This window comes from Mastigoproctus giganteus, chromosome 12, assembly GCF_048544385.1.
Source record: "Mastigoproctus giganteus isolate SK-2022 chromosome 12, ASM4854438v1, whole genome shotgun sequence".
Lineage (NCBI taxonomy): Eukaryota > Metazoa > Arthropoda > Arachnida > Uropygi > Thelyphonidae > Mastigoproctus > Mastigoproctus giganteus.
This window is the reverse complement of record NC_143586.1, coordinates 85,010,716-85,027,342: the sequence shown is the minus strand read 5'-3', so window position 1 is coordinate 85,027,342 and position 16,627 is coordinate 85,010,716. Positions and strand designations below refer to the sequence as shown.

Below are 16,627 nucleotides of genomic sequence, written 5' to 3'. Positions count from 1 at the left end.
CTTATAAGACTTGATACGGCACCTACAATAAACGGACAAGCTCTTGACCTCATCTCCCACAGCTTACCAGTTATAAAAATGCAGCCTTCTCAGTTTTCCTTTACATCAGACCACCTCACATGTACCATCGTGGTAAACACCTCCATAAGCTCCCAAGCAAACGCATCACAACGTAAACTAACCTATTCCCTAAGATATCTCAAGCCGCAAGTTAAGTCTCACCTGACTGCTTATGACTGACTCAACATGAAAAGTTTAAATATAGAAGAAGCGACTATTGAACTCTCACAACAGCTGAAACTTATTGCTACAGCTGGGGCATCAAAAGAAATCACAATATCTGTCCATACCAGAAACTGGTTCAATAAAGATATCAAGGTGGCTTTCACAAGCAAGCAAAATTCATATAGAAGGTGGCTGAAATCAAGAACCTTAGCCAACCAAGAAACATACAAAAGGAACCGTGCTCACTTCCTCAGATTAAAGAAGTCAGTCCACAACAATCTTATCCTTTCGCGCATAAAACAGGCTAGAAGGATTCTTGCACGATGAGACCATAAGTTTGACATGGACAAAGACCTCTTTTCAGAGTGGGCTGAACAGGCCTTCAGAGAACAACAACCGGCAACTACCGGCCTTCTACCCGTTGTCTCCCACAGGCCATGAAAGAAATCACTATTACTAAGGAAGAGTTAATTAATGTTATTAACGTTACCAAATAAAGCTACTGTTGGGACAGCCGGCTTTCCCCTATTTGTGATTAAAATAGCCTCCAACTTAATCAGAAAAAGTCATCCCAAATATCTATAACCAAGAAGCGGAACAAAAATGATATTGTTGAACCCGTTTTATATTGTTGAACCCGTTTTATATTGTTGAACCCGTTTTACATATTTTCCAATGCATAGTTGAAAACTGGGACCGTCCCGTCTCTTTGGAGGACGTACTATGTCAAACCGGTTCCAAAAAACAAACATCCAAAGTTAACAACTGATTTCCGTCCTATATCCATCGGATGTTCCCTCTTGAAAAATCTTTGAAAAGCTGTTACTCCCTACAATAATTGACCACTGCCTCCGTGACAGACCATCACATCTACACACCTCGCTGCACCACCGATCTACAATAACAAACCTTCTTGACACGCTGTTTCGGATTCAATATGCCATCAGTAAAAGATTTCAAATAAACATTTTCTATGACATAAAATCAGCTTTCGACAATGTGTCAATTCAAATACTGCTTCATTTATTAAAGAACTACTACAAGGCAACCGCCTCACTAATCTCCATCCTTCGCAACCTCTTTAACAAAAGGATAATGATAATCCATAGTCGCTACCAGACTGTGACAACGGTAAGAAGAGAAGTACCACAGGGTGGAGTATTATCTACCATGCTCTTTGCACTAATCTTACAACCATTTCTAGCGAGGCTTACAAACTTCAGCTCTTACGCTGTTGACTTGAAGTTGTTTGTCATCTCTGATGACATTATTGTTGTTGTTATTTGGTTTTTAGGAGCATTAGCAACTAAGGTCATATTGCTCCTAGAATATGCGGTGGTCATTCCCTGACATTTCCGCATCCTCCGTATTTGGTAGTGACGGGCTCGAACCCCGGTCTAATCAAGAAGCGTGTGCTACGCACTGCTGCTCCTTCCCACCTGGCTACGGAGGCGCCCTGATGACATTAAAAAGCGTTCAAGAAATAAATGAAAACACTGCTACACAAATTAATCAACTTGTTGACTATTTAGATATGGCAGGGCTCCAACTTAGGCGCCTCCGTAGCCAGGTGGGAAGGAGCAGCAGTGCGTAGCACATGCTTCTTGATTAGACCGGGGTTCGAGCCTGTCACCACCAAATACGGAGGATGCGGAAAGGTCATTCAGGGAATGACCACCGCATATCCCGGAGCAATATGGCCTTAGTTGCTAATGCTCTTAAAAACCAAAATAACAAAAAATATAAAGCTCCAACTTAATCAGAAAAAGTCATCCCAAATATCTATAACCAAGAAGCGGAACAAAAATGATATCCAAGCTCTAATAAATGACAATAAGGTCACAAAGGTTTCAACTCACACAGATCTTGGTCTCACCTCGGGAGAGAATCTTACTTTCCAGGACCATTTCATATATACAAAAAGGAAAACATATGCAGCCTTCTGGGCAATCCGGCAGGAGCTTGTTGGTTGCCAAAATAGGTCCCTAATATGCAAATACATTGAAAGGTGTCTCATTCCCATCGCTTTATACGCGTTTGAGTATGGTCTTCAGCCCCATCAAGTATTGTAAAGAAATACCTGGCAATTGAATATTGGGTTCTGAGGTGGTTGAACAGGTTCCATGGGAACCCGTTCACCATCTCTAGATCTATTCTAGATGCGAACGTGAACATGACACCATGGAAGATCAAAATTCTGGAAAAGAACCCCATCATTCTTGCCAAACTGTTAACTAAAAGGATTGATTCTCCCAACGTGCAAGAAATCATCTTAGCCTCAAGTACCCACCCAAGAGAGCGACATAAACAACGGTATAGGTCGACTCTTACCAACTTTGTCCGCCTTAGAGATATGTTCCCTGCAAACATTATGGAAGATTTCAACAATCTGCAAATTAACCCCAACGAACTATTCGATAGCAAAAAATACAGGAAGAATATCCTGGAAGACTTGCATCGAAGCACTGACCTCCAGTGAATCTCGACAAACACGATCAAGTCACTCCATCTACCAGTCCACCCCATACCATCGACAGACGCATAAAATTCCCTGAAGTTCAAGTCTCTGGCTGTCATTTAATAGATTGAATTTATGCAAACTTCATTAATTCTCTGTGTGTGTATATATATATATATATAAATATAAATATAAGTTTTCTCCCTCTTGTAAATATGTATACATATGCTATTCCAACTCCAGGCAAGCGCATTGTCAAATGTTATCTTTTGTCCTTTTAATGTATGTATGTATTTTTCAATTATAATTCTATGTACACTCTTCTAGCCAACCAGCTGTACAGGGGGGGAGTGAAATCAAGCTTAATAAACATAATAATAATAATAATTTGCAATAATTGTGTAGATCATGTCTGCTATAGAAAATTTGTAATTCCGTAAGAAGTTTCTTCCAATCATGTAATATGCCTCACAGTCTTCCGCACCTCTTCCATGGGCATTTTCGTTCGAAAAATAACAAAGATCTCCTTGATAAACAATTTAGCAGCAATTAATTGCTTTGTCAAAGAATATCTCTCACCTACGTGAACATTTATATGGTCGCATAATTCCTTCGCTTCAATCAGAGTGTTTGTGAAGGATTTTCACAGTACATTGAATTCTTGATTTTTAGAATGGCATTCTTAAAATTTCCTATATATTCATGTATTTCAACTGTCTCAATTTCTCGAGATTGCATTTGATTATAAATAACTTCCACGTGAGGCATTATCTGGAAAATTTCTAACCAGAACTCGATTTTTTCATTATTCAAGATGTGCAATATTCCAGTTGCTTCTGAAATCGTCTTATCTGCGTTTGCTGTCGCTTGTAGTTACGCCATGCACTTTTTTAAGGATTCAAAATTTTCATAAACGCTGTTCACAGTGCGTTATTGAAGTTCCATCTTGTAGGGAAAGGTCGGGCAACACGGCTGTCCATATGCTTTCTGAGAACAGAGAGACGCTGTGGCGATCTCGAGAAAAATGTTGGTATCGACATGAGGTTCGAAAAGAATATTCTTGAATCTCGGGTACTACTTGCTGCATTTCTCATCATCAGATTCAGTTGGTGTGCGTAGCAGTGAAAAAAAACAGGTGCATGTTTGTGCACTTCTTTTATTTTAGCCTGAACTCTCCCTTTCTTGCCTTTCATCACACTTGCGCCATCAAATGTCTGAGCAACCAGTTTTTGAGTATTTCCTTCGAGGATTATCTAACTGATCTAGAATGCACTTCGATATACCGTCTGCCGTTTGGTATTCCGGAGTGAAAAAACTCCAAAAACGCCTCCATTCAGTTCATATCTCAGAACAATTGCCATTTGTATATGTTCTGAAATATCTGTTGTCATCAGCCATGACAGCTACGAACGAAGTTTCTTTAATTTCAGCATATATTTTTTTATTATTATTATTATTAAAATCAGATTCTTTCCCAAGAAACCTTGTGTCATCCTGGGCCGGCTGTGCCAGAAGGGTGTGAATATTTACAGACTAAGGTGCGAGGAACACATGTACAATAAACAAGAGTACATGCATGCTCGACCCGAGACAGTTACAGGATTAAATATACAATTGCATGAAGACAAAACGAAGTCTTTGTGAAATACAAATAGGTAAGTTAAAAAAAAAAAAAAGTCTGTCATGTCCAGGAGCAGGTGAGTATAATAGATTCATTATCTGGTAGCAGTTCTTGAGGATTTCCTTCCTGTAGAGCTTGTCTTCACAGAACCTATCAGGGTGGATCCTAAATTTATTGAAGATCCGAAGACAATTCATGTTCCTCAGGGAATCAATGCTTGACAGCGTAAGACGCAGAGGGAGACGGGAGTCGGGGTGCTCCCCTCTTTCTCTCCTCGGGCCCGAGATTAATGGGGATACCGATGGAGCATCAATTCGCCCCGTTAGAAGCCGTGCAAATGTGAGGACATTTTTTGTCATGATGATATGTCTCTAGGGAGTGGTGCCCAGATTTGCTTGTAGGATCGATCTGGAGATAGTTAGGGGGTGGCTACCACCCTGTTCATTCATCTAAGCAACCAGTACTCTAAACTGAGATACTTGTGAAGGTATGAGGCAGGGGCAGATAACCAAATTTCTGATGTATAGAGAGGGATCGGCGTAATACACCTCAGTATGTGCCGAACAAGAAGCGCTGGCTGATGCACACCAACGAGCTCCTGACGCACTGCCCAAAGAGCCGCGTACGTCTTCTGCCTCATCCTGACAAAGTGAGGCTGAAAGGTAAGCCCAACATCCCAGGTGAGGCCAAGGTCAGTATGAGGTATATTGAGGGTCTAGCGGCTCCTGGGATTTCTCCCATCTCCGCGAATGTTTTATGTATCAGTGACAGTACCCTGTCAAAGCCAGAGATTTAGAAGTGTGTGGGTCATGAGTAGTGTTATATGTTGTGCCCATTGTTTATCCGGCTTATTGGCCGCCAGGCCCCTAATGGGACCAGACGTTGCCCATACCTCGCCACGTGGAGGCTAGCTGGGTGTTACCATTGAGTCAATTGTACTCTGGCAGGTCCGGCTAAGGTCAGTGTGTAAGTAAGTGTAAGTGTTTTTAGGGTCAAGCGGCACCAGGGGTTCCCCCCATCTCCGCGTAGTTTACGTTGTGATGTATTACAGTACACTGTAAATGCCAGAGATTTAAAAGTGTATGGATCTTGAATCGTGTAATGTTGTGTACCGTTGTTCTTCTAGCCATTTAGCCGCTGGACCCCTGTTGGGATCCAACGTTGCCCCACTTACTCCCCGTGGAGGCAGGCCAGGAACTCCGTAGACTTAGTTTACTCTGGCAGGTCCTGTCGCTTAGTTTCCTGAGATTTTGGCGGCTAGGACCAAAAAAAAAAAAAAAAACTTTGGGTGGCATATTCCAATGGTCATCAAGAAAATATAATAAAGTGTTTTTTGTTATTTGCGTTGACGTGGGGATATTATCGCTTTAATTTCTTAGACCGAATGCTGGGCGTATAGCGGTTTTGATCTATTAATTTTGATGCGTGGGACTTCGCTAGCGTAAAGATAGAGGGGAGGGAGACAGAAGACTGGGGGGAAAAGGCAGAAGTATGGATCCAATAGAGAAGGCGGCCCCAGTTTCAGTGGGGCATGCCCATGCCCCACCAGAGAGGAAACAAGGGATGGCGAGAAGGGGGGGGGACCGTGTGGCCGTCCCCTCCTCCTGGGGAGTTAGGAATAATAGGTGAAGAGGGCTAGAGTGCCCTCTTCAGGTCTCCAATATGGCCTTTGTCTCACGTCTGTTTCTCTTCATTGTCACTCATGGGGCAAGCCGCATACTTGTGTTCCTCTTTCTTTGGTCATCATCATTGGTTGATATCCCCGTCCTTAGTTTCTCGTATTCCTTGGTGTCCATATTTGGTTTCATTACTCCTGTTGGCCTTGGTGGATGGCTATTTGTCGTTTTCTTCTGGAGAAGACGTCCTGGGCAAAGCGACTAAAGGCCGCAAATTCTTCTGGTGTGTCCAGGAGATGGTGTTCCTGGGTGTTAGGGATGTATTTAATTCTCGTGATCATTTGGCATCTGATGTCTTCGTATATTTCACACTGATGCATAACGTGATGCCATGTTTCTAGTTCGCCGCAGAGACAGTGTGATTCCTCGATTATGCCCATGGCATTTAATTTGGCCTTGAAAGGCCCGTGGCCGGTGAGTAGAAAAGTAGTGTTTAGGCCTGGGTACAGCCATGCGGGAGCCTTGGGATACAGCTTGGTTACTTGGGGAATAAATTTTTTTGTTACCGCTCCTTTTTCCACGTCTGTCCATCTTCTCTGCCAAATTTGTACGAGGTGGTCCACTATTTTTTGTTTCTCGTTTTTCCTGTTATTGGTGATGTCAATGGTAAGACCATTGTAGGTGGTTTGGGTTCCTTTGGCTAGTAGGACATGGCTGACTACCTCAATACCTTCAACCTCCAAATCAACCCCCTAAAATCAGCACAAATAACTTACTCTCTAAAGGGCAGCCCAACAACGTTGGAGCCTGTGCTTAACGGCTCCTCAGTTCCAAGTGTTCAAACACACAAAGATCTGGGAGTCGTCTTCGACTCCAAACTATCTTTCAACGATCACATAAACCTCATAGAGTCGAGGCTGAACTCACTACGCTGGGTCGCCAAACAACAGCTGCTCCACACCACCGACCCACAACTGGTAAAAAGATACATCGTATCAATCCTTTACCCGAGAATACTGTATGCTTCAGAGATATGGGCCTCGGCCGCCGAATCCAACATCAAAAGAATATTCTCTGCCGAATTCTGGCTTCTAAAATGGGCCAACAGCAAACTCCACCTTCCCCCAGCTCTCAGATCAACGCAGTTAGCAGAAGCTCTTCAACTACGCAGGCTCCGGTCCTACATCGCAGAAAGAAGGCTGCTGTTCACCATCAAGATGGCCACCGGTAAAATTACAGAGCCGAACTTCTGGGATCACTGCTCTTGGCGCATTCCTCCCCCTTATCTCCGGTCTTCAGCACAGCTGCTAGCAAACCGTAACCGGCTAGTACTAACCGACAGATTCCTGCCAAAGCAAATGCTGCCCTCACTGCAAGCCATCGACGGGGACCTCCAAGAAGTGATCAATAATAAAAAATACAGGAAGGGTATCCTCGTCGAACTGAAAATGTAAAACTATGCCTTGTTAATAATCTGATTTATCTTTTTTCTCATGTGTATCTCTTTTGTAAATATGTTTTGTTAACCCCTGGCACCACCATGCCGTGACGGGACTAATTGTATGTCTATCATTGCTGCAATTAAAGATTCTATTCTATTCTAGTAGATACATAAGTCCGCAGCGGGTTACCTCTAACCAAGGGTAGGGTCCCCGCAAGGACCTGTAGGGGACTCGTACTAACCGTGTTACATGCTCTTGTTATTGTTAGTAATATGTTGCGTTGGATCGTGTCCAGTATCCTTTTATTCACTGCTGTTCCTGCTTTCTTGTACCATATGGGAGATCCATATGTTATTATCGGGATGAAGATGGCTTTATAATACAGGGACAGGGTTCTCCTGTTTAGCCCCCAGTCCCTGCGTGTAACTCTGGCAACGAGCGCTGTGTATTTCCGCAGTTTCTCTTTTAGATAGATTAGGTGCGGTTTAAATGATAAGTTCTGATCGATGATCAGTCCCAGATATTTAATTTGCGTTGACAGCTTGGCCAAGGTCAGTATGGGAGATCACTTTTTGCACCGGCTCCCCACTAACAAAGATTTGGATATCATTTTTGATTCTCTTCTTGGTTATCGACAGTTGCGCTGATTTGGAAGGCTCAGATGTAGCCCAATTGTGGCAAGATAATTTTCCAAGTTCAATATCTGCCTAGAAGCTTGTTGGTTGATATCATGATTCTGATTATTATGATCTGAGCTCACGTAGAACTTCAGATCGTCGGCGTAAGATACAAAGTTAGGATTCTGAGCTAGGAAAGACTCCAAAACTGCTGCAAACAGGACAGCTGACAGCACGCTTCCTTGCAGGATGCCTCTTGAGACGTCAATAGTTACCTGGAAGTCACTGTGGGTCACAGACAGGTATCTAAGAAGTAAAACTGACTTCAAAATTTGAAGTAAGGTATCTGCCAGGCCGAAGTAGTTTTTCAGAATGGTAAAAAGAGCTGGGAGGTGTATTCCGTCAAAAGCCGATTTAATGTCCAGGAATATGATATCAATCTGTGATTTGTTGTTAAGGGTCTGCTGAATTCTGAAGAGGATATCAAGAAGACTGGCGGTTGTCGATCTCCTGTGCAGAACGGTATGCAATTACTCGGGTCTGTGTCCAAAGCAATGCTGGGCAATTGCTGGCTGAATTACTTTTTCAAAAATTTTGAGTAAAGAACAACTGATGGAGATTGATCGCAGGTCTTTAGGAGATTTGGGTTTCTTGATCTTTGAAATGGGCTTAACATGGTAAGTTCTCCAAATTGAAGGAACTATTCCAGATTGCAGGATTTGCGTGACAGGTGTGCAGGAGAAGTTCAACTATATATGGGCTGCAAATTTTGATAATAAAGAGTGAGAAACCATCTGAACCCACAGTAGCTTTGTTGGGTATTTTATTAATGACATCAATTAGGGTCTCTATTTATTTCGATGTCAGTCAAGTGTGTCCTAGGTAACCAGTCCTCCTGTGAGAGAGGGGAATCAGAATCAGGAAAATCTGCCTGCAGAAAGCTGAACTGTGCCCATTCCTGGACAAGCTTTTGGTCAATGGCTAGATGATGATAATGCGAAAGGATCCTTCTTCCCCTCTTCAACCTATTCAGAACAGCTTGGTTAAAGACTTGCCTTTTCTTTTTCAAGAAGCATGTTCTTTCTTTCTTAAAGATGGAAAGGTCTGAGGGAAGTTGAGTTTTCTGTCATTTCCAGTAGGCCTTCTGCTTCCTGATGAAAGCCGTCTTAGTTTTCTTATTAAAACCCCGATTTGACCTGTTACTAATCCTGTTGATTCTGGCTGCACCACATAGTGCAATTAACTTCAGTTGTTCGGACAAGAGCATAATGGCATCCTCCAACGGCTCAGAATAGATACTTCCCCAGTCAAACCCAATCAAGCATTGGAGAGTCATCTCTGGCTTCAGATATTTGCAGCAAACAGTCAAAAATATCATTCTTAATAGTTTTTGAAATGCCTTTAAATGCTGCATTACTTTCTAGTTGGTTCTTTAAATTGGAATCTAATGTACAGGTGAAATTTATTAATCCTCTGAATACTCCTGGATTTTTAGAATCATCTTTTCATGTCCACGTAAAGGAATTTCAAACTGTCCACAAAATTTAATGCAGTCTATTATTTTAGATAATACCTCAAGTTTCTTGGTAACTTTTCTGTTGTGTTGGCAGATCGAAAGTCTGTAGGCCTCACTAAGCTGTTCTTTAATATTTACGCTTCCTAAAAGCGATAGTGAAAGCACATTATCAATGTTTCTTCGAACTCTCATGTTTTAGAGTTTTTTCTTTCATTCTGTTTATGTTTGTAAAGCCACTTTTTGTCCACGTTAAAGTCACCTCCGAACAGTAAACATGAAAAAAAAAAAAAAAAATACATTTTTAATTTCACAACCACAAAGCCAACTGTTTCTTTGGTACCATTCAGTTTTAAAACTGCGAATATATTTCTTATTATTACTTATTCCCCGCTGAGAAATTTGAATCTTTGGTGTGGGGGGGGGCCTTCTTTTTTAATCGCATTTTTTTCTTGGAAAGATAATTGTAAAAAACTAAGTTTCTGAAGTTTATTCACTGTCACGCGATTTACTTCATGGGAAAGCATGGAGGCCATGATCGAATCAAATTTCACGAAATCGTGTGTCGTAGAAATAATGTTTTACTTACATCACCTCATAATATAATTTAAACTTTACCAAGTTCAAGATCAATTCGCAATTAAGCTGCAATCACATAACTATACTGTTGAATGTTGAGTATTGACTTAACACTGATATTTTTTAGTTACTTAATGGGAATTCGGGCGAATAACAAAAAGACACCGACATTGTGGCTGCACACCCATCATGATCAACGATGAAATCTGCACTGCGCGCTTTACAGTACCTTTGATTCGTTTCACCTATAAAAAAAAATGTATATTGCCAACTTGCCAATATACATTTTTTGGCAATTGGCAAGTTGCCAATATGCAGGTTGCCAATGGCGACCAACTACTAGATATTATAGGAGTAATTCTTGATGATAAATTGCAATTTACACCGCATTTAGATTACCTGAGTTCTAAGGTTAAAAATTATACCGCTTGCATTATTAGATTAACTAAAAACGATTGGGGTCTAGGTAAGAAGGTTATATACATTTATATTATAATGCTATTTTTAAACCAATAGTTACTCATGCCGCCTCTATTTGATATGCAAGAACCGCTCGGGTAAAATTTAAGCAGAAATTATTGTCTCTACAAAGAGTTATGTTACTAACTATGTAACGGGTATGTAAAACGGTGTCGACCAATGCATTGCAAGTTTTAGCTGGGGTAATGCTTTTGGATTTATTTCTTGTGTATATATATATATATATCATTCTGTTATTATTTATGTAAGGGAGGTCAAATAACGTTTTGGGTATTACTGTAAATCCATAAAACAAGCGGGATATATTATCTAAGTTAGTTAATTTGTGGCAGGGGCGTTGGGAATTAAGTGTAACTGGTAGGGTAACATTCTTTTATTTCTAGTGTACAATTTAGTTATAAGAATAAATTAAACAAGTGGTTTTATTCTTGTATGGAGGGTTAATACATACTTATAGGACACAGTTCACTGAAAGCGAAATTACATCAGTTAGGACTGGAAGATGAGCCCTACTGTGTTTGCTGCATGTTAGAGTCATGGGATCATGTGTTATACGATTGTAATTTGTATGATGAGTTCAGATGTGAGCTGATACAGTTGGTGGCTAATCTTGGCAGGGGGGATGAGGCAGTGTTATTGTCTTCAGCTGTTAATTATGATGCATTACAGCTTTTTTGTAGAATGGTTTTTAGAAAGAGGAGGTTGTTGTCAGTTAGTACTATTACTGAATAATTGCATTGATGACGTTACTAATATGTTTATATAAATTTTTCCTGTTTATATATATTTTTTTCCGGCTGGCTTCCTGTGGATTCAGGTTGCGGGATGTCACCCCGTATTTGGGAGTTATCTCCTTGGGTGTGTATGTGTGTGTGTGTGTGTGTGTGTTTCATTTTTGTTTTATTTATTTTATTTCATTTATTATTATTTATTTTTTATTATTTTTTAATTTAATTTTATTATTATTTATTTATTTTATTTTATTTTTTGCGAGCTCCTAGGAGTGGGCATCCTAGGGGCGGGATGCTGGCACCCACTAGTCTTTCACTTCACTAGTTGGTGCGGGAGTTAGGTACATATCGTACCGTCTGTGATAGGATACCAAGACCTGGCTTTTCGTGCCAGGGAAGGCACCGGGTGATATTTGCCCAATTGTGGCTATCACCTGGTGGCTGAGTGGCCTGTTGTTCACTATAACATACTACACACACTTTTACGCGCACTTACATTAACAGGCCACCATATTTAGATGAGTAATATGCCTACAATTACATTGGTGGAGATGGATGTAGATCCGAGTACCACCCTGTGACCAAAACATACATATAATATAAATAATATAATAAATACTACCAGATATTATTCACTGGAATGCAAAATGTGTCACTGCCTGGTGCACATTGAGGCCTACGGTTAATTACACTTCAAAGTTGGAAACTATTTCGTGTTTTTATTCGTTTATTAATGAAATGATTACTGTAGACAGTAGATTACTATATGTGGGTCCTGTTATAAAAATATTCATTGCGTTGCATTGTTCTTCACAAAATTTCATATAACTCCGTTCACTGTATATATCTAGATTTAAAGAGCTGGGGATGCTGCAGTGCCTATGAAGGAGCCGCTCCTGCTAGAACCCCAACTTTGCATAGGATCCTGATATAGTGCCTTGGCCTGTTATAGTTCCCTTTCTTGAAAGTGAAAGGTTCACTTTTCCTAAGCTAAGATGTAGATAATCATCTAGTTGATTTCAAAATTTTGCTCCAAATGTACAGACTGAAAGTCCCTGGAACACCATTTCATCTGCTTCTACAGGCGCTCTCATCATACTCTTCACAGCATTCTTTCCTGTAGCATAATTCTCATTTTTCCTCGCATGACACACTGAATGGTGGAATGCGTTAGTTACGAATGTGGCAATACTCTTTCCATACACAGGGTACTTCTGGCAAACAATATGGGCATATCACCCCTCCCTCCTCTGTGTACTTTTTCTAAATACATTGTAGAGGCCATAGTGAACCTAGTCTTCCGAATTTCTGGATGACATCCGTTTCCATTACTCCTATTATGTCAACATTATTTATTCTAAACAAAAGTTCAAAAACTCAGTCATTTTATTAACAACTAACACTGCTAAAAATATACAAGAAAAACAAACAAAATTTAATGTTTGCTCTTTGTTCCATCATTCAGCACAACGACAACATACATAACAGCTCTAACACGACTTCGTGAGAACGATATGCAATGACCTTGTGCAGAGACATGCACAATGTCATTGCATTGACATCGTGCAGTAACCTCTGCCCTGGAACTTAATTATCCAAAATTATAGTTCATACTGTGTCCTCCAGTGGCAGCTTAGTTGGCACAACACATCGCAGTTTCTAACTCGTATGAAGAGATGTGGGCTGAACGACTCTACAAAAGATTTTACAAATTCCTTCCATCGACGACCGGAGAAATTTGTAATGTTCTCTTCAATCTGGGCTGTAGTTAGCTCTCACGTGGGGGGAGCAGGGCTCCACCTTGAGTTATCCCTGATTTTTCAGCATACAAATCATAAAAATCAGCTCGTGAACACACCCTTCTACAGACAAAATAAACGGTACGGATATAAGCGACAAATTCCGGTAATGTTAAAAATAATAAATTGAATAAGTTCGGATCAAGATAGTGACCAGATCCTAGGTATTCTAATGCGGGACATCTAGGGAGGGGGATTTTCAACCCACCTAGAAACAATATATGCATATATATTTTTATTTTTTTTATATAAAAATATTCACATACAAAATATAAATTAAATACATATACTTCTTTGAACTAAACTTATAAAATAAAATATCACACGTCTTTAAAAAAAAAAAAAAAAAAATATATATATATATATATATATATATATATATATATATATATAGCCTATATTTTATTTTATTATTATTTTTTTTCACTGAAAGGCTGAAATTCAGCATGTGGTACGCTAACGAACAGAAGGTTGCGTGAAGGACATGAACTGAGAAAAATAGTTGTAATTAGAAGGGAAGAAAAACACTTATTGGAGGGGTCAATGTTTTTAATCGATTTTCATTTTTGTTTAGTGAAAAAAGGTTAGGTTTTTTTCTGTGAAATAATAACAAAAATACATACTTCTTTTAAAAATAAAACAAGAGAAATTAAATAATATAATTAAATATATTTTTCCACTGAGTGAATTTTTCTTAATAATTCTTCGTTATTTGCTATTTCTTCGTAAAATTCCTCACAAGAATTAGCAAAATTGCACTTAACTTGCAGTATTGCTTTCAGCGTTTCTAGGGTCAGTTGTTTTTGTTGACGTCCATAACTTATTTACTACGGAAAAAACTGTTTCCGTTGTACCACTGATTCCCGGCAAACATAATCCAAATGATTTGCATTATGTTTGCCAGGAGGCTACATATCCAATCCGGGACATTTTCTGGGACAGTTTGCAATGCGGGGCAAACGACTAAAATCAGGGACTGGCCCGCATAATCCGGGACATCTGGTAACTTTAGACTAAAGTACTTTTGTATTATTTACAACACTGACACATTCCGTAGACTTTAAGTTTGTTGCCAAATATTGGAGTTCTGTTAAAATGTTCCAATTGGAGCACTGCCTAGGAAAGAATCTACACAAGAACGACTAATCACTGAAAGCAGTAATGACAGCCAATATAGTTTTAGATGGTCGGTGGGGGGAAAAATTCTATGGCTTTGGAGTGAAATTCATAACTAGGCATCCACGTATGGGATAGTTAATTGTGAAAGAGGCGTGCTGTAAGTGATTTAAAAATGATAAAAATAAAAAGATACTGAATTAATTAAATCATTACTCCTACATAACGAGGTAGACCCAGATACATTTAATTTATACTATTTTTGTAGTGATTTGCTCAAATACATCTAATCAGTATCAGTCATATATGAATATGAATGAATATTCATATATTCATTTGCCGAGGCCTCGGTGAAAAAAAAAAGTTATATTTACATAATACAAGCCAAAATTATAAGGTGATATAAGTTTTCTTGTTTATACTCCGGCACGACCACCAGAGTTTTACAATAAAACTCCACTGACCTGTGGAGTTTACAATAAATCAATCAATACAAATGTTAATCGTGTTTAGCAGTCACAGACTTGAACCCCAGTCCACTCAAAGAGCGTGTGCTACTGCACTCGCGCCCCTGACCACTCGGCTACGTCAGGCCTGGTGCCATGCGTTGCCGAAAGCCCAATTTCAAGAAATTGTATAAATTATGCCAGTTGATTATGGAATATCAGTAAAATTACGAGGCTCGTGGCGAATATCCTATTTAAAGCTAACTAGGTTGCAGCCAAAGCTGAAAAAAAAAAAAAAAAAAAAAAGCTGCATCCTTACGCCTAAGTATTATAGGTTTACTTCAGGGCGAACAGCAGTCATTAGCACGTGGGGAACATAAAATTATAATACTTTGACGTCATCTATCTTGAAATTAGGTTCCACGCATCCAGAGGGCGGTGCTAGGAGATAAACATAAACAAGCATGCTGCCAGCTATTAAAATGTGCATCCCCAGTTTCCGAGAGGCACGATAATGAATTACTCGAATTTTGATTTAACTATCCAACATGATTTTGGGGAACTGGGTCTACAGTATTTGAATTAATTTAAAGGAAAATGCTTTAAGAACATCGTGCTACGTTATAAAATACACTATACAAATAATAATAAATAAATATATATTTTTTTAATGCCTTTTCCATATTGTTGCCATGCGGGATAAAAAAAAACTAAAAAAAAAATATATATGCAAACAGAATTTTGTATTGATATATTATCATGATCATAAAACAGCATAACTGAAACATCAAAATACACCTTTATTCATATATATACCAGAAAAATCTCTCTATTATATTGATATAAATGAAAGGATTTAGATTTCGTAAAATAAGTAACAAATTATATATAAATAAAACTACATGCAAACCTGATTCTTCGGTGTTAAGGGCTGACGATAACCGCGGAACCACGAGCGGGGTATCGCTACCAACCTCGGGCAAGCGGGGAGACTTTGGGCTGCAAGACAACCGCATAAGTACCATTGCAGCCATGCAGTCGTCCATGACGTCACCATCTGCGCTGGGACGACGTTTCCTTCCACTGAAAGTCAGATAAACGTATTTTTATCTTAAAGCAGCTGAACAAATAAGGTCGTATTTTTATTTCTATTATTAATAACATTTTAAACTGTTGCTGCCTTTAAAACACACACACACACACACACACACACACACATATATACAGTATATATAAGTAGAGGAAACTAATCTTTAGTAAATCACTTAGAAAATGAACAAGTTTGTTATTGTTCACAAAAGTTTGATCTGTGTGCGATCTCGCTAGGTTCCAAAATAGCAGCGCGTATATAAGATTTTGGTTCTGGAGATGCGGGGAGAGCATCCATATTAATCTAAGATACATTATTATAATAAAGGCAAGAAAACCCGACTTCCAGATTCATGGGGGGGGACGCTGAATAACCTGACCCCCCTATATAGGCCATTAAAAAAAAGTACATACATATAACTTTTGCTCATTTTTTTAATAATGGATATATTAACATTTTTAATACTAGCAAAAATATCAAATAAAAAAAATGCAACAGAAAAGAAAAAAATACAGACAATTAAGGCTTTATTTCTCAATCACCTATTGTGTGCTAGCTGTTCAAAATGTTTTCGTAGGCATCATCTACTGATGAAAAATAAAACGACAACAATAAAAAGACTATAATGCATCCGAACGTTATGACAGCTTTTTAACATGAGAAACGAGGTCAACCGTTGGCAGTTGTGTAATAAAAACAAATATATGTGCAAGCTTGTGACCAGTTGGAGAAACGATAACAAATTAACTACAAAGTGGAATTTCTTTAAAAAAAAAAAAAAAGTAGAGATTCAGTTTTTGCATTTATTACACACGCTGCTTAGTATTACCATGATACTCGAGGATAAGTCGAAAAATCAAACTGTACTGGTAATCACTTAAAACCAGTTTTATT

The 16,627-nt window shown here is 39.2% G+C and overlaps 1 protein-coding gene across 3 annotated transcripts in view; it reads right to left on the bottom strand.

The window, feature by feature from the left end:
* Positions 1–16,627, bottom strand: part of Glut4EF (Glucose transporter 4 enhancer factor) — a 328,825-nt gene that overhangs the window by 232,918 nt on the left and 79,280 nt on the right. For 2 of the 3 annotated variants that reach the window (XM_090386183.1, XM_090386184.1), the window contains exon 2: positions 15,601–15,726. In XM_090386183.1, the coding sequence (XP_090242309.1) occupies positions 15,601–15,726 (126 nt within the window). Of the gene's footprint in view, positions 1–15,553; positions 15,727–16,627 lie in introns of all 3 variants that reach the window. The other variant, XM_090386182.1, reaches the window with a different exon arrangement.